We start from the raw sequence: 22,074 nt of genomic DNA, 5'->3' as shown, positions 1-22,074 counted from the left end.
ATCTGTACGTTTTTCTCACGATAAAAATAACAATTTTAGGAAATCTAACTGGAATTATCTTTGTATAGAAATGTGTTGAAATGATTTAATGCCACAAAATGTTGTTTTTTTTTACTGTCCTTATTTTCAAAAATCCAAATATCGTAAAAGGAAAACTTTTTTCGGTATTAGCATCACGTAGCATGGTGACGTGAAATATTGTCCTTGTGCTACTTTGCATTGTCGTCGTAAATAATCTCATTATTTTGTGTTTTTTGTTTGTTTTTTTGTGTTTGTTTGTTTTTCCGCGTTTGTTTGTTTGTTTGTTTGTTTGTTTGTTTAGGATCCAGCATCTGTCCGACGCGCTCGCAGATCTCTACAGAGAATTTAACGCGATGAAGGATCGCCTGGTCACGCTCACGGCTAAGTTTGACGGCGTGGAGGCCTTCGTGGACGACGCGCGGTCAGGACGTGAACTCCGGCCAGCGGGGGCGCCGCTGAGCGCGGCTGGCGCCGGCGGTCGACCTCAGGGGAGAAGAAGAAGCAGAGTCGTGATTCGCAAAATCACCAAACCTACGGCGTGACAGGAAGTGAGAGCGGGACGAAGCGCTCGGACGTCGTAATCGCGACTTTGTGCAGATTCTAAAGACGTAGTTCAGGTTTTTTTTTAAGTGAACTTTGAGCTGCAATAACCGATGTTTTTCTTCTTCTTCTTCACATTAAAATCACTTTGGACTTTCACTATAAAAGTGCTCTACGATGGTTTCCTGCCGCCACAAGATGGCGACCACACACACCAGACCACTCACTCTCCCACGCCAAAGTCACTCACTCTCACACACCAAAGTCACTCACTCTCACACACCAAAGTCACACTCTCACACACCAAAGTCACTCACTCTCACACACCAAAGTCACACACTCTCACACACCAAAGTCACTCACTCTCCCACACCAAAGTCCATAGAGAAAACCAGTGATTTTAGCTCACAGGGACACAGGAGCTGCTGGTCCTCTGCTGCCTCGTGTGGTCACTTTGTGTCACTGAGTTAAGTCTAAAGTCAATATTTTTAAAATCACTGGTTTACTCTATTGACTTTGGTTTGGGAGAGTGAGTGACTTTGGTGTGTGAGAGCGAGTGACTTTGGTGTGGGAGAGTGAGTGACTTTGGTGTGGGAGAGTGAGTGACTTTGGTGTGGGATTGTGAGTGACTTTGGTGTGGGAGAGTGAGTGACTGGTGTGGGAGAGTGAGTGACTTTGTTGTGTGAGAGTGAGTGACTTTGGTGTGGGAGAGTGAGTGACTTTGGTGTGGGAGAGTGAGTGACTTTGGTGTGAGAGAGTGAGTGACTTTGGTGTGAGTGAGTGACTTTGGTGTGGGAGAGTGAGTGACTTTGGTGTGAGAGAGTGAGTGACTTTGGTGTGGGAGAGTGAGTGACTTTGGTGTGAGAGAGTGAGTGACTTTGGTGTGGGAGAGTGAGTGACTTTGGTGTGAGAGAGTGAGTGACTTTGGTGTGGGAGAGTGAGTGACTTTGGTGTGGGAGAGTGAGTGACTTTGGTGTGTGAGAGTAAGTGGTTTATAAACTTCAGTTTCCTGCTGTTAAAGTGAAATAAAACACAATATATACGATTGTCAAAATCAGGATATGTTGAGATGATTTTGTTAAATAAAGTCAATTTGAACTTCATCTTTAAACTTTATAAACAAAGTTCAGTTTAAACTTTATAAACATTTACATTTTTAATATTTATTTCATATTTGATGAAAACAAAGAGCAGATGACTGATCAGTTTTGTTGGACACGCCCACATCACGTCAGTTTCTTGTTTGTTGAAACTCGGAGAGAAACGAAAGTGAAACTTCTGTCTGTGAGTCAGGGACCGTCAACAAATGTCTCACTCCGTGAAACCAGAAAAAACACAGAAATTCACAGGAATTTACCTAAAGAAATGTGTTTTTTAATTTTAATTCAATTAAAATTTAATTTTTTACATTTTCAACCATAAAAACAGAGTTATTGCCCGTGCGCGCGCGTGTGTGTGTGTTCATGTTTTCAGCAGGGCGTGAACTTGACGACGGTCCCTGAACGCCTCACAGATCAGCTGCCTTTACAAACACTGCAGTTGATTAAAGCTCCAGTTTCCTGAAACCGTGAAGGTGAGTGAACTTTACATTTATCACATTTATCACATTTATCACATTTATCACAGAAACTCTTTGTTTGTGTTTGTTTTAATCAGTGAAAATAAAAACCCTGTGGTTTAGTTCTGGAGAAACAGAAGCGTCTGAAAACAACATGAATTCTTCTTATTCTTATTAAAGTAAAAACAGCTCTGACGCTCGTGTCCACTCACTGGTCACTTTATTAGGTACAGGTCAGTTTAAAGACGTCAGTTCACTGAAGCTCTTTATTATGAACAATTTACCCTGAGCTAAACCACGATAAAAACAAAGGAAAGGCTGTTTCTGGTTTTCTCTATGGGCTTTGGTGTGGGAGAGTGAGTGACTTTGGTGTGGGAGAGTGAGTGACTTTGGTGTGGGAGAGTGAGTGACTTTGGTGTGGGAGAGCGAGTGACTTTGGTGTGGGAGAGTGAGTGGTTTACAAACTTCAGTTTCCTGTTGTTAAATGCTGTCTAACAGTGAAATAAAGACGTGAACATGTTCTTAAGACGTCATAGACTTAAACTGATGTAGATTTTATAAGCTAACTGTTTAGCTAAGTGGCTAAAAATCAGTTTTATCCTTGTGTCTGTTTCCCGGCAGCCATTTTGTTTTTCACTGAGGGTGAGGTTGAGTGTCTCAGGCTGCAAAGGAGGTGATGTATATGCTAACATGTTAATATGGCGTTAGAAAAAATAATGCTGAACTATAGTACACATTATTTGGGATGCATGCTAACATTAGCAGCTAGCACCAGAAGTGATAAAACAGCTCCTGTGTCCCTGTAAGCTAAAATCACTGGTTTTCTCTATGGGCTTTGGTGCGGGAGAGTGAGTGGTTTATAAAAGTCTGTCTCACAGTGAAGATAAAGACGTGAACATGTTCTTAAAGATACCGTAGATATTATTGGACGAGTCATACGTTAAGTAGCCAAACTCTAAACGCTAAGTTTCCCCTCGCGCTAAAGTCTCTGGTTTATTTCTCTGATTTCAGCGTTTAAAGAGCATCGAGAGTCAAAGAGAGAAGAGAATCTCTGCAGATGGAGGACGGAGAGAAGAACCTCCACCGTCCTCCTGGATCTCAGAGGGAAACCAAGGAGACGGAGGCTTCTGCTACCAAAAAACCTCGCAGAAGAAACAAGGTGCAGAGATTTATGACGTTTAAATCACATGTTCTGGTCTGACACCAACGTCACTGTGTGTGTGTGTGTTCTTGTACTTGAGGCATACTGAGGACCAGTGAGGGTTTTTAACCAACAAAGTGAGGTCATTTTGGCCAGTCCTCACTTTGTTTTAATTGAAATCACTTCCTTACGTTGCTATAGCATGCTATACTAAAAAAGAAAAAATTTGGTACAACATTTGACGTTTTTGTCAAATTTTGGACCAAAACATTTTGGACCAAAAGTTTTGGGTCAAATTTTTTTTTTTTTACGTTTTTTCAACTTTGGGACGATATAGTATAGTATGACGTCGTTGTCAAATTTTGGACCAAAAATTTTGGACCAATTTTTTTTTTCAAATTTTGGACGACAAAGTATAGTATGACATTTTTGTCAAATTTTGGACCAATTTTTTTTTTTCAATTTGTTTTTCAACTTTTTGACCACATAGTATAGAATGAAATTTTTTTCTAATTTTGGACCAATAATTTTGGGTCAAATTTTTTTTTCTATTTTTTTTTCAACTTTTGGATAACATAGTTTTTCTCAAATTTTGGACCAAAAAATTTTGGGTCAAATTTTTTTTCTCAAATTTTGGACGACAGTATAGAATGACATTTTTGTCAAATTTTGGACCAAAAATCTTTGGTCAATTTTTTTTTTTTTGGTCAACAGTATAGTATGACGTTTTTGTCAAATTTTGGTAAATAAATAAATCGAAAAAGTTTTCCAGCCCTTTTTGCTCTGGGGCTCCACCTGTAGACATGTTATGGTACTGCAACCAGTAGTTCTTTGTAGATGTCATTCATGAAGTAGATATTTGTGATTGTGTGTTGATTTATAAAGTGGAAATGCTGGTCCTCAGTATGCAGCAAGTACAAGAATGTGTGTGTGTTTTCAGATTCAAAGACCAGGCAGGAGAGGGAAGACAAAGACGTCCAGGAGAAACCAAAGAAGATGGACGAGCGTGGCGGCGAGGAGGAGGAGGAGGAGCCACGCTGACCACGGTTTGTCTTCACAAACACGAGGTGATGATGACGCTGATGACGACGAGCGACGAGGACGAGGAGACGGACGTGGCGAAGACGTCATGACGGTTCAAGACGCTCAGACTCAGACGCGTAAACTCCGCGGCACGAGCAGAGCGACGCAAACGACGCTCGTCTTCCAAGGAAACAAAGAAACGCAGACCGGTTTCCCCGAGCCGAAGAGCAACGACGCTAACAACGAGACAAACGACGTTCACGCTACAGGAGATCCAGAGTCAAAGGTGCCAGAGAAGAAACGTGACGAGGTTCGGCCTCCAGGGGGCGCCGCTGACCTGACCAAGCCTCAAAGTGCCAGACCGACGTCTTACGCCGGTGCTGTGTCTGCGGGTGGGAGGAGCCTCAAACGGTCTCATGTGGCAGCCGATGACACGCCCACAAAGTCGTCCCAGAGTGTCGGGTGAGTCACGGCGACGCAGTCTGTCCACGCAGGAAAATTTTACGAAATGTAAAATTTACTTTAGCAAAATAAATTCAAAATTTTACAATATTTCAAAAACATGTCACTAGGGTTTGTATAAAAAAAAAATTTCAAAAGGTTTAAAATGGTTTAAAATGTGTATTTCAAAAATAAATTTTCTCGTAATGATTAACGTCGCGTCGCAAAAACTTCGTTAACAGCAGCTTCGTCACGTCATGTTTACTTACGCGAGTAATTTAAGTAAAAAACAATGATCACAATTATCTTGACAAAATAATCACGTATCACTATTATTGCGATAATTCTTATATTAAAAAAACGCTTTCATTTTTAGATTTTTAAATATAAAGGGGCGGAGCCATCTGTGCGAACTCATATCTGTACGTTTCACTACATTTTTACAAAATGCAACTGGAATTTTTTTTACTTTAGCAAAAATATTTTCTGAAGTTACAATATTTCAAAAAAATATTTCAAAAAATGTATCAAAAGATTAAAAAAAATATCTTCCAGAAATGTTAGCAATGTTAATTTTTTACTTTAAGTTCTTTTTTTTTTTTTAAAGTTAAAAACTTTCCCGAATTTTTTTTATTGTCTTTGTATGAAAATTCTTTGAAATGTTTTACTGCCACAAAATTTTTTATTTTTTTTTGCTGTCCTTATATTCAAAAATCTAAATTCCGTAAAATACATTTTTTTGGAGTAATCACGTTTAATCTGGATTAGATCCAGATTAAACCTGTGTCTGATCCTGCGTACAACGTACTCGTAAGAGACGGGGAATTCTGTGAAAGTTAAACGTGATATTTGCGACTCGGATGATCGCCTAGCCGTCCTCAAAGATTCACATTCATCGCTCAAATATTACGTATGTTTGAAATCATCACAGCGAAAAACTTGCTCAATGGAACCCTGAGCACAATTCCATAATCTGGATCCGATCCAAAGTGTCTGATCCTGCGAACACGAACCAAACTCTGCTAAAGCCGCTAAGATGCTAACGCTAACAGAAGGACAAAGGGGACGTCTGATGGCTCATGTTTGTCTTCTCTTCTTCACAGCGGTCAAACCTCAGCGACATCTTCACGTCCACTTCCTGTCTTCACCTTCCACGTCCACGCCGTGCTCGACAGGAAGTTCCGATTCAACCAAGAACACGACGCGCTTCTTCTGCTTCAGGGGACGGCGAGTTTTCCTCTTACGCTAACACATCTTGTGTAAGTTTTCACCACACGTTCACGTCCAGATCTTCCGGACTTCAGTGTGTGGAGTGAGTTTTGTGTTTTGTGTTCAGTGGAGTGAAACAGGATGGAATTCTGATCGAAGCTCAGTTCACTGTGGAAGAGAAGAACCTGCCCAGAGGAGAATGGCTGGAATACACTTACAGTGTAAAACAACGACAGAAATACATACGGGAAGCTGCTGTGAGACATCTTCTCATTCCGAACAACTCCGACATCAAAGGTGAGAGGGAAAGAATCAAGAGATTAGAGATTAGAGTCAGAATTCCAAGAAAAGAGTCGATTACTGGACTAAAGTCAGAATTCTGACTTTTTTCTCTGGAATTCTGAATTAGAGTCAGAATTCCAAGAAAAGAGTCAGAATTCCTAGACTAAAGTAAGAATTCCAACTGTTTTCTCTAGAGTTCTGAATGTAATCTCGGAATTCTGAGATTAGAGTCAAACTTCCAAGAAGAGTTAGGATTCCTGGACTAAAGTCGGAATACTGAATCTTTTCTCTTGAATTCTGAATGTAATCTCGGAATTCTGAGATTAGAGTCAGACTTCCAAGAAAAGTCAGGATTCCAAGACTAAAATAAGAATTCAGACTCTTTTCTCTGGAATTCTGAATCTAACATCGGAATTATGAGATTAGAGCCAGAATTTGGAGAAAAGAATCAGAATTCCCAGAATAAAGTAAGAATTCTGACTTTTCCCAGAATTCTTACTCTAATCTCGGAATCCTGAGATTAAAGTCAGACTTCCAAGAAGAGTCAGGATTCCTGGACTAAAGTCAGAATTCTTACTGTTTTCTCTGGGATTCTGACCTTAATCTAGGAATTGTCAGAATTCCAAGAAAAGAGTCAGAATTCCTAGACTAAAATAAGAATTCTGAATCTGATCTTGGAATTCTGAGATTAGAGTCAGAATCCCAAGACTGAAGTCAGAATTATTTTTGTCATGGTGATTTTCAACCAAACATCAGTGTTTTTATTCTCCTGATGGACCGAGAGCGGTCCTTCAGAGAAGATCTGGACTGAGCTGTACTCGGATCGCCCTCTGCTGGACCGTGCAGGAATGACTTCAGATGGCTGTATGTTTTGTGTGTGGTCTCAGTCTCTTTTGCTTGCGTATCTCCTAGACTTTCACCTCTACGAAGGCCTCATCAGTCGTCAGGAGTTGTACAGTCTGTGGCAGTTCTGGAAAAAACCCAAAAGTGAGGAGACGTCTGAGGCCTGGCAGACGGCAGCAAGAACTCTTCTGAGCAGGATCTTCCAGAAATGGTGTCCATCCGAGCGACAGAGCACCGACTCCCTCTGTGAGAGCTTGATGCAGTTCAGCACCAGTCTGGGTTCTGCTCACACAACCGTGGTTTACATGGACGGATCAAGACCTGCTCAGATCCAGGTTTGTGCAGAAGGAACCGTAGAGGAGCAGACAGACGTTCATGACATCTCCAACATCTTCACTTCATAACCAAACTCTCTCTGTGTCTCCAGACGTCGGAGCTGATTTCAGAGAATCTGGTTCGGATCTTAAAAGGAGACCAGGATCCAGGAAGCTGCAGCAGAACCAGTCCTGTCACTCTGGGCCTCTCTGTTTTCACCGTCACCAGAAGCTGCAACGTCAACCTGGGATTCAAAGGTTGGGCTCAGCTGTGCATCCTGGTTTCCTCTGAGACGGGAAACCTGGACCAGTCGCTCGGTTCTGTCCAGAGTCCACAGCAGTAAGTTTACAGACCTTTGATTTGAACGCTAAAGTCCTGTGTGGGGGTGTGGAGGTGTGGAGGTGTGGGGGTGTGGAGGTGTGGGGGTGTGGGGGTGTGGAGGTCTGAATTACATATAGATTTCTCTCGAAAATCTGAATGCAATCTCGGAATTCTGAGATTAGAGTCAGACTTCCAAGAAGAGTCAGGATTCCTGGACTAAAATAAGAATTCAGACTCTTTTCTCTGGAATTCTGAATCTAATATCGGAATTCTGAGATTAGAGTCAGAATTAGGAGTAAAGAGTCAGAATTCCCAGAATGAAGTAAGAATTCTGACTTTTCTCATAATTCTAACTCTAATATCGGAATCCTGAGATTAAAGTCAGACTTCCAAGAAGAGTCAGGACTCAAATCAGAATTCTTACTGTTTTCTCTGGGATTCTGACCTAATCTCGGAATTGTCAGAATTCCAAGAAAAGAGTCAGAATTCCTAGACTAAAATTAGAATTCTGACTCCAATCTTCTGAGATTAGAGTCAGAATTCCAGAGAAAAGAGTCAGAATACCAAGACTGAAGTAGAAGAAACCATTAATACCCTCCAGGTTTTTGGTAGCCTTCTGTTGTGGCACCAGAGTAAAAATGGTACGGTCACGTCCTGGCGTGCTAATCCGTACATCGTTGGTCTGATCCGTGTTTCATCAGCGTGACGTTGTGTTTCCTCGTCAGCACTGTGTTGGATCTGATGAACCACTGTGCTCAGAGGACCGTGGTGGAGATCGTCCTCCTCCTCCCTCTGCTGTTCAGACTCCGGCAGCCAGGGGGCGGAGCAACACAGGTGGGTCCAGCTGTGGAGGAGGAGAACTGGTCTGGACTCCAGGGCATCGATTTCACCCGGTTCAGAGAGAGTTTACAGTTTTCCCCCGAAAAACGAAGGTAAGAGCCTTAAAGGGCTAGTTCATGCTATAGAAGATGCTAACGCGTAAAAACATGGCTGACATTAGCAACGCCAAAAAACACTGAATTTAGACACTTTAGACAAACACAAGACTCACCTGATAAAATCTGCTCCACCAAAGTCCACAGAGAAAACCAGTGATTTTAGCTCACAGGGACACAGGAGCTGCTGGTCCTCTGCTGCCTCATGTGGTCACTTTGTGTCACTGGGTTAAGTCTAAATTAAATATTTTAAAAGCTGAATTCACTAAAATCAGTCATTGTAAGTTAGTGATGGAGGCAGCAGTGGATCAACAACTCCTGTGAACTCCTGTGTGCTGTGATGTTAAAATCACTGGTTTACTCTATGGACTTTGGTGTGGGAGAGTGAGTGACTTTAGTGTGGGAGAGTGAGTGACTTTGGTGTGGGAGAGTGAGTGACTTTGGTGTGGGATAGTGAGTGACTGGTGCGGGAGAGTGAGTGACTTTGGTGTGGGAGAGTGAGTGACTTTGGTGTGAGAGAGTGACTTTGGTGTGAGAGAGTGAGTGACTTTGGTGTGGGAGAGTGAGTGACTTTGGTGTGGGAGAGTGAGTGACTTTGGTGTGGGATAGTGAGTGACTGGTGTGGGAGAGTGAGTGACTTTGGTGTGGGAGAGTGAGTGACTTTGGTGTGAGAGAGTGACTTTGGTGTGAGAGAGTGAGTGACTTTGGTGTGGGATAGTGAGTGGCTGGTGTGGGAGAGTGAGTGACTTTGGTGTGGGAGAGTGAGTGACTTTGGTGTGAGAGAGTGAGTGACTTTGGTGTGGGAGAGTGAGTGACTTTGGTGTGAGAGAGTGAGTGACTTTGGTGTGGGAGAGTGAGTGACTTTTGTGTGAGAGAGTGACTTTGGTGTGGGAGAGTGAGTGACTTTGGTGTGAGAGAGTGAGTGACTTTGGTGTGAGAGAGTGAGTGACTTTGGTGTGAGAGAGTGAGTGACTTTGGTGTGGGAGAGTGAGTGACTTTGGTGTGAGAGAGTGAGTGACTTTGGTGTGGGAGAGTGAGTGACTTTGGTGTGAGAGAGTGAGTGACTTTGGTGTGGGAGAGTGAGTGACTTTGGTGTGGGAGAGTGAGTGACTTTGGTGTTGGAGAGTGAGTGACTTTAGTTTCCTGTTGGCAAATAATTTTTTCCCATTGTTAAGAGAATAATCAACACAATCTACATCAGTTCATATCAGTTGTCTTCTCCTCAGGAGGACGTTGGCTCTGATCCAGTCCAGCTTATCTTCAGATAAAGCCACACCTCTGCTCCGGCTGAGCTGGAGTTCCTTGATGGCGTTGGAGGATCTTCTGGAGTTCTCTGTCCTGACGAGGATGGAGTCAGAACATCTGATCCAGAGTGTGTTGTTCAGACTCCGCTGTGGTGAACGCAGAGGCAACAACAAAGCAGAGGAGACTGTGAAGGTGGGAAGACCTCACAGTGTTCAGAAGAACAGTGTGTCCTTCACAGAGAAGATAATCCTCTGATAATCCTGTGTTTCTTCATGCAGTTTGTTCACAAAGCCTTGACTCACATCCTGCTGCAGGTGGATGAGGAGAAGGACAGGTAAGGACACACTCTGATGCTCCTCTGATGCTCCTCTGATGCTCCTCTGATGCTCCTCTGATGCTCCTCTGATGCTCCTCTGGTGTCTCCTACACTGTCTCCTGTTTCCTCTGCAGGATGATGGCGTGTGGAAACATCAGCGCAGCGTTGAAGAGCAGCGTTGGCGTGATGAAGAGCGTCTGCAGACTCGTGCGACGTGTGTCGTGGTACGAGGCGACCGTGGCCTCCTTCCAGCTGGTGCTGAGTCTGGCAGATGTTCAGGACGAGCTGCTGAGGAAAGAGGTGAAGATCTGCTCGTCCTCACATACTTCAAGTGACTCTGTGTTTCAGCTCAATGTGTTGTTGTTGTTGTTGTTGTTGTTCTCTCAGCCCCAGAATGAGACCTTTGAGACCTTCAAGGAGCAACTCCTGGAGGAGCTTCACGCTGTGCAGCAGCAGATCTGCCAGTGGAGAGATGGACTTCTGCAAAAACCCACGATGACGCCATCAAAATCCCTGAAGGAAATCGAGGTGCAGACATTATTAGTTTGTTTGTGTTTGTGTTTGTGTTTATGTTTATGTTTGTGTTTGTGTTTGCTATGAAAGTGAGACTCAGTCATCTTTATCTTCACTGTGAGACAGACGTCTGTAAACCACTCACTCTCCCACACCAAAGTCACTCACTCTCCCACACCAAAGTCACTCACTCTCACACACCAAAGTCACTCACTCTCACACACCAAAGTCACTCACTCTCCCACACCAAAGTCTTCTCAGCATCAGTTTCAGGTCTTTCATGTGTTTGTCAGATGTGGGACTCACTGTTCAGAGTTGAATGTTCTGTGGAGGACGTGACATCGAGCTGGAGTCTGAGTCTGGAGAAGCATCTGAAGAAGAGGTTCTCCACGGTCAGTGTGTGTGTGTGTGTGTGTGTGTGTAGGTCCATCATCTGTGTGTCTGTGTAGGTCCATCATCATGTGTGTTCGTGTGTGTGTGTTGGTCCATCATGTGTGTGTGTGTGTAGGTCCATCATATGTGTGTCTGTGTGTGTGTGTGTGTGTGAGTGTGTGTGTGTGTGTGTGTGTGTGTGTGTGTAGGTCCATCGTGTGTGTGTGTGTGTGTGTGTGTGTAGGTCCAACATGTGTGTGTGTGTGTGTGTGTGTGTAGGTCCATCGTGTGTGTGTGTGTGTAGGTCCATCATATGTGTGTCTGTGTGTGTGTGTGTGTGTGTGTAGATCCATTGTGTGTGTGTGTGTGTGTAGGTCCATCGTGTGTGTGTGTAGGTCCATCATGTGTGTGTGTGTGTAGGTCCATCATATGTGTGTCTGTGTGTGTGTGTGTGTGTGTGTAGATCCATTGTGTGTGTGTGTGTGTGTAGGTCCATCGTGTGTGTGTGTGTGTGTGTGTGTGTGTGTGTGTAGGTCCATCATCTGTGTGTCTGTGTAGGTCCATCATCATGTGTGTGTGTGTGTGTAGGTCCATCATGTGTGTGTGTGTGTGTGTGTGTGTGTAGGTCCATCGTGTGTGTGTGTGTGTGTGTGTAGGTCCATCGTGTGTGTGTGTGTGTAGGTCCATCATGTGTGTGTGTGTGTGTGTGTGTAGGTCCATCGTGTGTGTGTGTGTGTGTGTGTAGGTCCATCGTGTGTGTGTGTGTAGGTCCATCATGTGTGTGTGTGTGTGTGTAGGTCCATCATGTGTGTGTGTGTAGGTCCATCATCATGTGTGTTTGTGTGTGTGTGTGTGTGTGTGTGTGTGTGTGTGTGTGTGTGTGTGTGTGTAGGTCCATCATGTGTGTGTGTGTGTGTGTGTGTAGATCCATCATGTGTGTGTGTGTGTGTAGGCCCATCGTGTGTGTGTGTGTGTGTGTGTGTGTAGGTCCATCATGTGTGTGTGTAGGTCCATCGTGTGTGTGTGTGTAGGTCCATCGTGTGTGTGTGTGTGTGTGTGTGTGTAGATCCATCATGTGTGTGTGTGTGTGTAGGCCCATCGTGTGTGTGTGTGTGTGTGTGTGTAGGTCCATCATGTGTGTGTGTGTGTGTGTGTGTAGGTCCATCATGTGTGTGTGTGTGTGTAGGTCCATCGTGTGTGTGTGTGTGTGTGTGTAGGTCCATCATATGTGTGTCTGTGTGTGTGTGTGTGTGTGTAGGTCTATCGTGTGTGTGTGTGTGTGTGTGTGTGTGTGTGTTGTGTGTGTGTATGTACGTGTAGGTCCATCATCGTGTGTGTGTGTAGGTCCATCATCATGTGTGTGTGTGTAGGTCCATCATGTGTGTGTGTGTGTGTGTGTGTGTGTGTGTGTGTGTATGTAGGTGTAGGTCCATCATCGTGTGTGTGTGTGTGTGTGTGTGTGTGTGTGTGTGTGTGTGTGTGTGTGTGTGTGTGTGTGTGTGTGTGTGTGTGTGTGTGTGTGTGTGTGTGTGTGTGTGTGTGTGTGTGTGGTCCATCATGTGTGTGTTCGTGTGTGTGGGTCCATCATGTGTGTGTTCATGTGTGTGTGTGTGTGTGTGGGTCCATCATGTGTGTGTTCATGTGTGTGTGTGTGTGTGTCTTCAGGCTTCAGAGGAGGATCAGATCCTGCTCTTGTGTCTGGACTCGACCTCTTCGTGCGTCAGGAGAAGCCACGCCTCTCTGCAGACGTGTCTGGACGAACTGTGTCGATCTGCGATCCAGACCATCTGCCAGGTGTGTGTGTGTGTGTGTGTGTGCGTGTGCGCGTGCGCATGTGCATGTGCATGTGCATGTGTGTGTGACCGTTGTCCCTGTGTTTGCAGCAAGGACAGGCTGGAGACATGCTGAGACGTCTGTCCTCTCAGGTCAAAAACCTCCCGTCTGCGATCGTGTCTGCGTTTGTCGTGGCGTCGGCGGCGCAGTCGTCCAACGTCGACCCGGTGGAACAGTTGCTCCGCCCACAGTCAGCCATCAACTTCCTGCTGCTCTCACGCGGTAAAGTAACGCTTATTATTCACACCTGGTTGTTCAGTCTGAGCTTCAGCAGGAGGTTTCTAAAACGGCCGCCGTGTCACGCTCTTGGTGCAGGTGACTGGGCGTCGCTCGGCGTGGACGAGGCAGCAGAGCAGCTCGTCCTCAGGTCTGTGGCTGCTGTGGCGTCTCTGGTGGAGTCTGTGCTGCAGGGACACGTCCTCGTGGGACAACTGATGTCCTGCCTGAGACACAGAGACAACTTTAAGAGACTTTACCTGCAGTGTGAGCTTCTCTGTTACAAACTACCTGCTGTGAAGGAATTGAGCTGTTCAGCATATGTCCATGATGTCTTAAGAACATCATCACGTCTTTATCTTCACTGTTAGACACACTTTAACAACAGGAAACTGAAGAATAAACCACTCACTCTCCCACACCAAAGTCCATAGAAAAAAACAGTGATTTTAGCTCAAAGGGACACAGGAGCTGCTGGTCCTCTGCTGCCTCGTGTGGTCACTTTGTGTCACTGAGTTAAGTCTAAAGTAAATATTTTAAAAGCTGAATTCACTTTGGTGTGGGAGAGTGAGTGACTTAGGTGTGAGAGAGTGAGTGACTTTGGTGTGGGAGAGTGAGTGACTTAGGTGTGAGAGAGTGAGTGACTTTGGTGTGAGAGAGTGAGTGACTTTGGTGTGAGAGAGTGAGTGACTTTGGTGTGAGAGAGTGAGTGACTGATGTGTGAGAGTGAGTGACTTTGGTGTGGGAGAGTGAGTGACTTTGGTGTGGGAGAGAGAGTGACTTTGGTGTGGGAGAGTGAGTGACTTTGGTGTGGGAGAGTGAGTGACTTTGGTGTGGGAGAGAGAGTGACTTTGGTGTGGGAGAGTGAGTGACTTTGGTGTGGGAGAGTGAGTGACTTTGGTGTGGGAGAGTGAGTGACTTTGGTGTTGGAGAGTGAGTGACTTTGGTGTGGGAGAGTGAGTGACTTTGTGACTTTGGTGTGGGAGAGTGAGTGACTTTGGTGTGGGAGAATGAGTTGTTTTGGTGTGTGATAGTGAGTGACTTTGGTGTGGGTGACTTTGGTGTGAGAGAGTGAGTGACTTTGGTGTGAGAGAGTGAGTGACTTTGGTGTGAGTGAGTGAGTGACTTTGGTGTGGGAGAGTGAGTGGTTTATAAAGTCTGTTTAACAGTGAAGATAAAGACGTCACAGACTCAAACTAACGTAGATTTTGTATAAATCAGATGAAACAAACTAAATAATTTGTGTATCTTGAGACAAACAAACATTAATGAGTACAGTATTTCCTGTTGTTTCACAGATCAGACAAACACCAAACATGTAAACATTCCTGCCGACGTGGACTCTGTTTTGGCTCAGAGAGAAAAGGATTGGTGGTCTTTCCTTCAGAGGAAGCAGCAGATGGACGCTCTGATGAAGATGACGGCCAAAGTGACTCAGATCATCTCAGGTGAGTTCAGTCACGTCTTCTCCGCGATGCTGGTTTGTCTGATCTGGTTCTGATTCTGGTTCTGGTTCCTGGTCCTCAGTTCCTGAGATGCAGGCTCTTGAGGAGCAGCACGGAGCAGATCTTCAGAGGATCCGTCTGAACCAGCTGGTCCTGCTTCAGTCCATCAGTGCTGACGGACCACTGAAGAACGGCCCGCCTCCTCAGGTCCTCTGGTACAGGACCAGCCTGAATGTGTTGAAGATGGCCGCTGAGATGCAGAGGCTGCGTCACAGTAACCTGGCCCTCTGCTGGTGGGTCAGAGGAGCGGCGGCGCTGGCGTCATCGGCGAGGCGCTCGCCGCCGCCGCCGCCGCCGGTTCCCGTCACCCTGACGCAGGTCTGCGAGAACATCTGGAACCCGCTGCACGACCACTTCCTCCGGCTCGGCGTCCAAATGGCAAACGGAGACGTGACCTTCGAGCAGCTGGAGCAGGTGTTGGCAGAGTGCGGCGAACAGGGCGACGGAACGCTGCTCGCCAAGGAGTTCAGACTCATGACTCAGCTGTTTCCTGGATCATTCACACCGGACCAGGACTGGGAGAAGCTGAGACTGCGTCAGGTCCTGGACTATCTGAGGCTGAAGGAGGCAGCAGACGCCGCCTCAGCCGTCTTTAACATCTCTGACATGATGAAGCTTTCAGGAAACTTCTCTGAGATCAAGGCCCTCAGGCAGCTGGTAACTGTGTGTGTGTGTGTGTGTGTGTGTGTGTGTGTGTGTGTGTGTGTGTGTGTGTGTGTGTGTGTGTGTGTGTGTGTGTTTGTGTGTGTGTGTGTGTGTGTGTGTGTGTGTGTGTGTGTGTGTGTGTGCCTGTGCCTGTGCCTGTGCCTATGTGTGTGTGAGTGTGTTACTGTGTGACTGTGTGTGTGTGTGTGTGTGTGTCTGTCATACCTATAATTCAGTCTAAATCAGATGAATCTCATTAAAAATGTGGATCATGAGTCAAACACACATTAATCAGACTTCACTTAACTCCAGTCCAGATTCCGTCTTTTTGATCCAGACTTTTTCTTTGTCCTCGTCTGAAACAGAAAGACGACTCGTTCAAACAGAGACTTCTGGGATCAGTGAGCGACGACCTGATCTGTGCTCAACAGCAGCTGTCGTCTGTCAGGAGACACAACACTGTCTGTCTGCAGGAGTTTGTCTGCAGTCGGTCACTGGTGGACTGGATCAGAACAAACCTGAGGAGTGAGGACACACACACACATTAAAGGACATTTATGTGTTTGTTATTCAGCTGGAAACTCAAATATCTGTCACTTTGTAAACCACTCACTCTCCCACACCAAAGTCACTCACTCTCACACACCAAAGTCACTCACTCTCACACACCAAAGTCACTCACTCTCACACACCAAAGTCACTCACTCTCCCACACCAAAGTCACTCACTCTCCCACACCAAAGTCACTCACTCTCCCACACCAAAGTCACTCACTCTCCCACACCAAAGTCACTTACTCTCCCACACCAAAGTCACTCACTCTCCAAAACCAAAGTCACTCACTCTCCCACACCAAAGTCACTCACTCTCTCACACCAAAGTCACTCACTCTCCCACACCAAAGTCACTCACTCTCCCACACCAAAGTCACTCACTCTCCAAAACCAAAGTCACTCACTCTCCCACACCAAAGTCACTCACTCTCTCACACCAAAGTCACTCACTCTCTCACACCAAAGTCAATCACTCTCACACACCAAAGTCACTCACTCTCCCACACCAAAGTCACTCACTCTCCCACACCAAAGTCACTCACTCTCCCACACCAAAGTCACTTACTCTCCCACACCAAAGTCACTCACTCTCCAAAACCAAAGTCACTCACTCTCCCACACCAAAGTCACTCACTCTCTCACACCAAAGTCACTCTCTCTCCCACACCAAAGTCACTCACTCTCCCACACCAAAGTCACTCACTCTCCAAAACCAAAGTCACTCACTCTCCCACACCAAAGTCACTCACTCTCTCACACCAAAGTCACTCACTCTCTCACACCAAAGTCAATCACTCTCACACACCAAAGTCACTCACTCTCCCACACCAAAGTCACTCACTCTCCCACACCAAAGTCACTCACTCTCCCACACCAAAGTCACTCACTGTCCACTCGCTCTCACACACCAAAGTCACTCACTCTCACACACCAAAATCAATCACTCTCCCACACCAAAGTCACTCACTCTCCCACACCAAAGTCACTCACTCTCCCACACCAAAGTCACTCACTGTCCACTCGCTCTCACACACCAAAGTCACTCACTCTCACACACCAAAGTCATTCACTCTCCGCTCACTCTCCCACACCAAAGTCACTCACTCTCCCACACCAAAGTCACTCACTCTCCCACACCAAAGTTTTAGTGAGTTCGACTTTTATAACCCTACATTTTGATTGACCTCAGTGACACAAAGTGACCACACGAGGCAGCAGAGGACCAGCAGCTCCTGTGTCCCTGTGAGCTAAAGTCACTGGTTTTCCCTATGGACTTTGGTGTGGGACAGTGAGTGGTTTATAAAGTCTGTCTCACAGTGAAGATAAAGACGTGATCATGTGACGTAGATATTGTAAAGACAATGTAAAAAGACCTTTAACTCATCGATGCTAAACATTCAATCGTCCTCTTTTACTCTGGCGTGGAACAGGCCTCAGCGACGTGAAGGTTTACGTGGAGTTAGCTTCCATATCGGCCGGAGAGAACGACGCAGAGATCGATCAGGTGGCCTGTTTCCACGACGCAGTGATGGGCTACGCTCCTCTGCTCTACTCCCTCTCTCCTGACGCCGGACTGGAGGAGCTGATGAAGTGTGCCGGTCAGGTGTGGGACGCCCAGAGCCGAGACCAGAAGCTGCCGGACAAACTGGTAAATTCACCGTTCTCCACGGACCGTTGGCAGCCTCTGGTTGTTGTTGTCGTGATAGCGACGATGCTACTGGGTTTGTTTTTCAGAGAGAGTCGACTCGCCTGCTGAGCTGGCTGAAGGCCCTGAAGGAGACCCACGGCTCTGTGGAGCAGTCCTCGCTCTCGCTGGCCTCGTCCATCAACGTCCACGGGGTTTATCACGTGGCGTGGTCCGACGACAATGCGGAGAAGGTATCCGTCGATGGACCGTCGAGCAGAGCAGACTCTGGATCCACGCTCTATCTGATTCCCTCTGATTTCCTCTGGTTTCTGCAGAGATGTCTGGAGAACATGGTGAAGGTGACGCTGATGAGTGGCTCAGAGGAGAAGAGCTTCAGGCTGGAGGAGCTGCTGGAGCTGCAGAACAAACTCATGCTCATGTCGTCTAAAGGGGAGCACGGCAGGGAACAGGTCAACAGGTTCACGGAGGTGAGAGGGGCTTAGGGCGGGCGCCACCTGGTGGTCAAACAACAGCAACTGCAGAGGAGGATAAAGAAAGTTATCAGTGTTTAGCTTAGCCAAAAAGAAAAATCTCTGTCAAACTCGTCACTTTTGAGCTTTAACAAGCAAGCTATCATCAAGCTAGCAAGCTATCATCAAGCTAGCAAGCTATCATCAAGCAAGTTATCAATAAGATAAAAAAAAGATCACACCTGCTAGCACACTAAACTAGCAAGCTATCACCAAGTTAGATCGACCAACCAGCAAGCTATCATTCAACCAGCAAGCTATCATTGAAATAGTAAGCTATCATGAAGCTAACAAGTTATCATCACGCTAGCAGGCTAATATCCCGCGAGCAAATTATCATCAAGCTAGCAAGCTACATCCAAATACCAAGCTATCATTTAACAAGCAAGCTATCATCAAGCTAGCAAGCTATTACTCAACTAGCAAGCTATCATTAAGCTAGCAAAAGATAAACCAACAAGATATCATTCAACTTGCATGCTATCACCAAGTTAGCTACCAACCAGCAAGCTATCATTCATATAGTAAGCTATCATGAAGCTAGCTCACGATCGACCAACCAGAAAGCTATCATTCAAATAGTAAGCTATCATGAAGCTAGCAAAAGATAAACCAACAAGCTATCATTCAACTTGCAAGCTATCGCCAAGTTAAGCTAACGATCGACCAACCAGCAAGCTATCATTTATATAGTAAGCTATCATGAAGCTAGCTCACGATCGACCAACCAGCAAGCTATCATGAAGCTAGCTCACGATCGACCAACCAGCAAGCTATCATTCAAATAGCAAGCTATCAGGAAGCGAACAAGTTATCATCACGCTAGCAGGCTAATATCCCGCAAGCAAATTATCATCAAGCTAGCAAGCAACATCCAAATAACAAGCTATCATTTAACTAGCAAGCTATTACTCAACTAGCAAGCTATCATTAAGCTAGCAAAAGATAAACCAACAAGCTGTCCATTCAATAAGCAAGCTATCACCAAGTTAGCTAACGATTGACCAACCAGCAAGCTATCATTCAAATATTAAGCTATCATGAAGCTAACAAGTTATCTTGACGCTAGCAGGCTAATATCCCGCGAGCAAATTGTCATCAAGATAGCAAGCTACATCCAAATAACAAGCTATCATTTAACTAGCAAGCTATTACTCAACTAGCAAGCTATCATTAAGCTAGCAAAAGATAGACCAACAAGCTGTCCATTCAACTAGCAAGCTATCATTCAAATATTAAGCTATCATGAAGCTAACAAATTATCATCACACTAGCAAGTTATCATTTAACTTGCAAGCTATTATTCAACTAGCAAGCTATCATTAAGCTAACGACAAATTATCCAGTTATAAACGATGAAGAATGTGCTTTTACAGTGAAATGACAATGAAACCCTTTGCTCAGATCTGATGAACGCTGTTAGCTGTGATTTACTGACGTCATTCCTTCTGTGACGTCCTGCTCTGCAGGTCTTTGAAGGCGTGCAGAGGATTGGCAGAATCCTCCTTCAGATGCAAACCTCGGGGAACATGCTCTTCAGGAAATGGCGCGCTCAGGTCCGCTGCGGTCCACAGAAGCAGCCGTGCATCACGGCCACCTTCACATCACTGAACAGTAAAGAGATGGAGTTCCGTGGGCAGGTGACCGAGCAGCTGCAGACCCTGGCCCACTTCATGGACTGTCGTCGGACAGAGTGGTCGTCCTTCGTCGGCGACATGCGAGCGCGATTCCACCTGCTCAACCACTTCACCTCAGAGCAGATGGTCTACATGTGCCGCTGGATTCACAGGGTTTGTCGACAGCAGGCGTCGGTTCCTCCACAGTTATGGCATCTGCTCTTCCCCATCAAACCTCAGTGCACGCTCAACGACATCAGGGTCGCTCACAGCGCCGCAGCAGACGCGTCCTCGCCACGCGACCGGTTCGCCGATGACGAAGCTCGATGTGACGAACCTTCACTGGCGTCGCCGCGACACACTGACGAAGACGTGGGAGATACTCCGGATTTGATGGAGTTTTCTTCTGATGAAGAGGACTTTGTCGATCCCAAAGACAACAGTCCTGAAAACTTCTGGAGACTTTTCAAGGAAGATGAATCCAAATACCTCAACGAGTACTTGGACATCTCAAGTCTGGCTCACTTCCTCTGTTGCCTCTCAGAAATGAACCAGCAATGCATCGTCAGGAATCTACCAGCGATTCTCCAGGACGGAAAGCCCAACCTTCTGCTGTGTCCCAGTGCAGAGGTCTTCACCACCGTCCTGTCCCTGTACTCAGAGAGTCCAGAGCAGCCTCTGCCATCTGCTGATGAGGTTCTACTCTGCAGAGAGGAGACCACAAAGGAGGAGGTAGAGATCTTTCTCCGCCGAGCTCTCGGTCAAGGCCCAAAACAGAAGTGTCAGAAGATTCACTGCCTCGTCAATCCAGGCCTGCTGGGGTATGATGTCAGCGAGGCCTTGGGGAAGTGTTTTGAGACCCTGGCGAGGAACGCCTACCCACGTTACCGCTTTGTCATCGTGAGTCCGGTTGTGCACCAACACAGATACGTGCCGTCCTTCTTCAGCAACGACAAAGTACAGGCTGGCATGAGTTTAACGCCGGATACCACCAGGAAATACATCCAACACCACTTTACCCAGGACACTCCGACTGCGGCGCTGGTTTCTCCAAATCAGCTGTCGGTGTGGATGGTGTCGTCTGAGCGCCCTGCAGTTGGTGAGGATAACAGTGTCTGGCAGTTTGATAGATTCTTTTATCCTAACATATATCACCCTTGGTGTAGCTATCATCACGCTATCAAGCTATTACTCAACTAGCAAGCTATCATTAAGCTAGCAAAAGATAAACCAACAAGCTATCCATTCAACTAGCAAGCTATCACCAAGTTAGCTAACGATCGACCAACCAGCAAGCTATCATTCATATAGTAAGCTATCATGAAGCTATCTCACGATCCACCAACCAGCAAGCTATCATTTAAATAGTAAGCTATCATGAAGCTAACAATTTATCATCACGCTAGCAGGCTAATATCCCGCGAGCAAATTGTCATCAAGCTAGCAAGCTACATCCAAATACCAAGCTATCAATCAACTAGCAAGCTATCATCAAGCTAGCAAGTGATTACTCAACTAGCAAGCTATCATTAAGCTAGCAAAAGATAAAACAACAAGCTATCCATTCAACTAGCAAGCTATCACCAAGTTTGCTAATGATAGACCAACCAGCAAGCTATCATTCAAATAGTAAGCTATCATGGAGCTAACAAGTTATCATCACGCTAGCAGGCTAATATCCCGCGAGCAAATTATCATCAAGATGGCAAGCTACATCCAAATACCAAGCTATCATTTAACTAGCAAGCTATCATTAAGCTAGCAAGCTATCATTAAGCTAGCAAAAGATAAACCAACAAGCCATCCATTCAACTAGCAAGCTATCTCCAAGTTAGCTAACGATCGACCAACCAGCAAGCTATCATTCAAATATTAAACTATCATGAAGCTAACAAGTAATCATCACACTAGCAGGCTAATATCGCACGAGCAAATTATCATCAAGATAGCAAGCTACATCCAAATACCAAGCTATCATCAAGCTAGCAAGCTATCATTAAGCTAGCAAAAGATAAACCAACAATCCATCCATTCCACTAGCAAGCTATCACCAAATTAACTTACGATAGACCAACCAGCAAGCTATCATTCATATAGTAAGCTATCATGAAGCTAACAAGTTATCATTTAACTTGCAAGCTATTATTCAACTAGTAACCTATCATTAAGCTAGCTACTCATTATACAGCTATAAACAATGTAGAATGTGAACATATATCTCCCTTGGTGTAGTGGTTAGCGCTCTCCCCTTTGCAGCAAGAAGACCCGGGTTCCTGGGTTCGAGCTCCGGTTGGAACAACTTCGTGAACAAGTGCCTTTCCGCAATGTTCTCCGCGTGTGTGCGTGGGCTTTCTCCAGGTTCTCCGGCGTTCTCCCACAGTCCAAAAACATAATGGGGATTAGGTTAAGTGGTCATTGTAAATTGACCATAGGTGTGAAAGTGTGGATGGATGACGAACTGTCCAGGGTGAAC

At 45.6% G+C, this 22,074-nt stretch overlaps 2 protein-coding genes across 2 annotated transcripts in view; both read left to right on the top strand.

Annotated features, from left to right (window-relative positions):
* LOC310939847 (uncharacterized protein) overlaps positions 1-563 on the top strand; it is a gene marked incomplete at both ends in the record, with an annotated part of 2,418 nt that extends 1,855 nt beyond the window's left edge. Inside the window, one exon of the mRNA XM_083904695.1 lies at positions 323-563. Coding sequence (XP_083760821.1) covers positions 323-563 — 241 coding nt within the window. The remainder of the gene's footprint in view (positions 1-322) is intronic.
* A 2,613-nt stretch (positions 564-3,176) lies between these two features.
* rnf213b (ring finger protein 213b) overlaps positions 3,177-22,074 on the top strand; it is a gene marked incomplete at its 5' end in the record, with an annotated part of 46,398 nt that continues 27,500 nt past the window's right edge. Inside the window, 22 exons of the mRNA XM_083904694.1 lie at positions 3,177-3,278; positions 4,201-4,745; positions 5,828-5,983; positions 6,061-6,230; positions 7,128-7,393; positions 7,486-7,712; positions 8,420-8,626; positions 9,856-10,066; positions 10,153-10,208; positions 10,325-10,490; positions 10,578-10,718; positions 10,997-11,095; positions 12,741-12,869; positions 12,959-13,130; positions 13,224-13,391; positions 14,423-14,572; positions 14,652-15,286; positions 15,640-15,799; positions 17,259-17,476; positions 17,563-17,706; positions 17,791-17,943; positions 19,455-20,700. Of these exons, the coding sequence (XP_083760820.1) occupies positions 3,177-3,278; positions 4,201-4,745; positions 5,828-5,983; positions 6,061-6,230; positions 7,128-7,393; positions 7,486-7,712; positions 8,420-8,626; positions 9,856-10,066; positions 10,153-10,208; positions 10,325-10,490; positions 10,578-10,718; positions 10,997-11,095; positions 12,741-12,869; positions 12,959-13,130; positions 13,224-13,391; positions 14,423-14,572; positions 14,652-15,286; positions 15,640-15,799; positions 17,259-17,476; positions 17,563-17,706; positions 17,791-17,943; positions 19,455-20,700 (5,521 nt within the window). The remainder of the gene's footprint in view (positions 3,279-4,200; positions 4,746-5,827; positions 5,984-6,060; positions 6,231-7,127; positions 7,394-7,485; positions 7,713-8,419; positions 8,627-9,855; positions 10,067-10,152; positions 10,209-10,324; positions 10,491-10,577; positions 10,719-10,996; positions 11,096-12,740; positions 12,870-12,958; positions 13,131-13,223; positions 13,392-14,422; positions 14,573-14,651; positions 15,287-15,639; positions 15,800-17,258; positions 17,477-17,562; positions 17,707-17,790; positions 17,944-19,454; positions 20,701-22,074) is intronic.

The sequence above is a fragment of the Microchirus variegatus genome, assembly GCF_963457635.1.
Source record: "Microchirus variegatus genome assembly, chromosome: 18".
Taxonomy (NCBI): Eukaryota; Metazoa; Chordata; class Actinopteri; order Pleuronectiformes; family Soleidae; genus Microchirus; species Microchirus variegatus.
The sequence above is the reverse complement of the archived record's forward strand: the minus strand, read 5'-3'. Positions and strand labels throughout refer to the sequence as shown.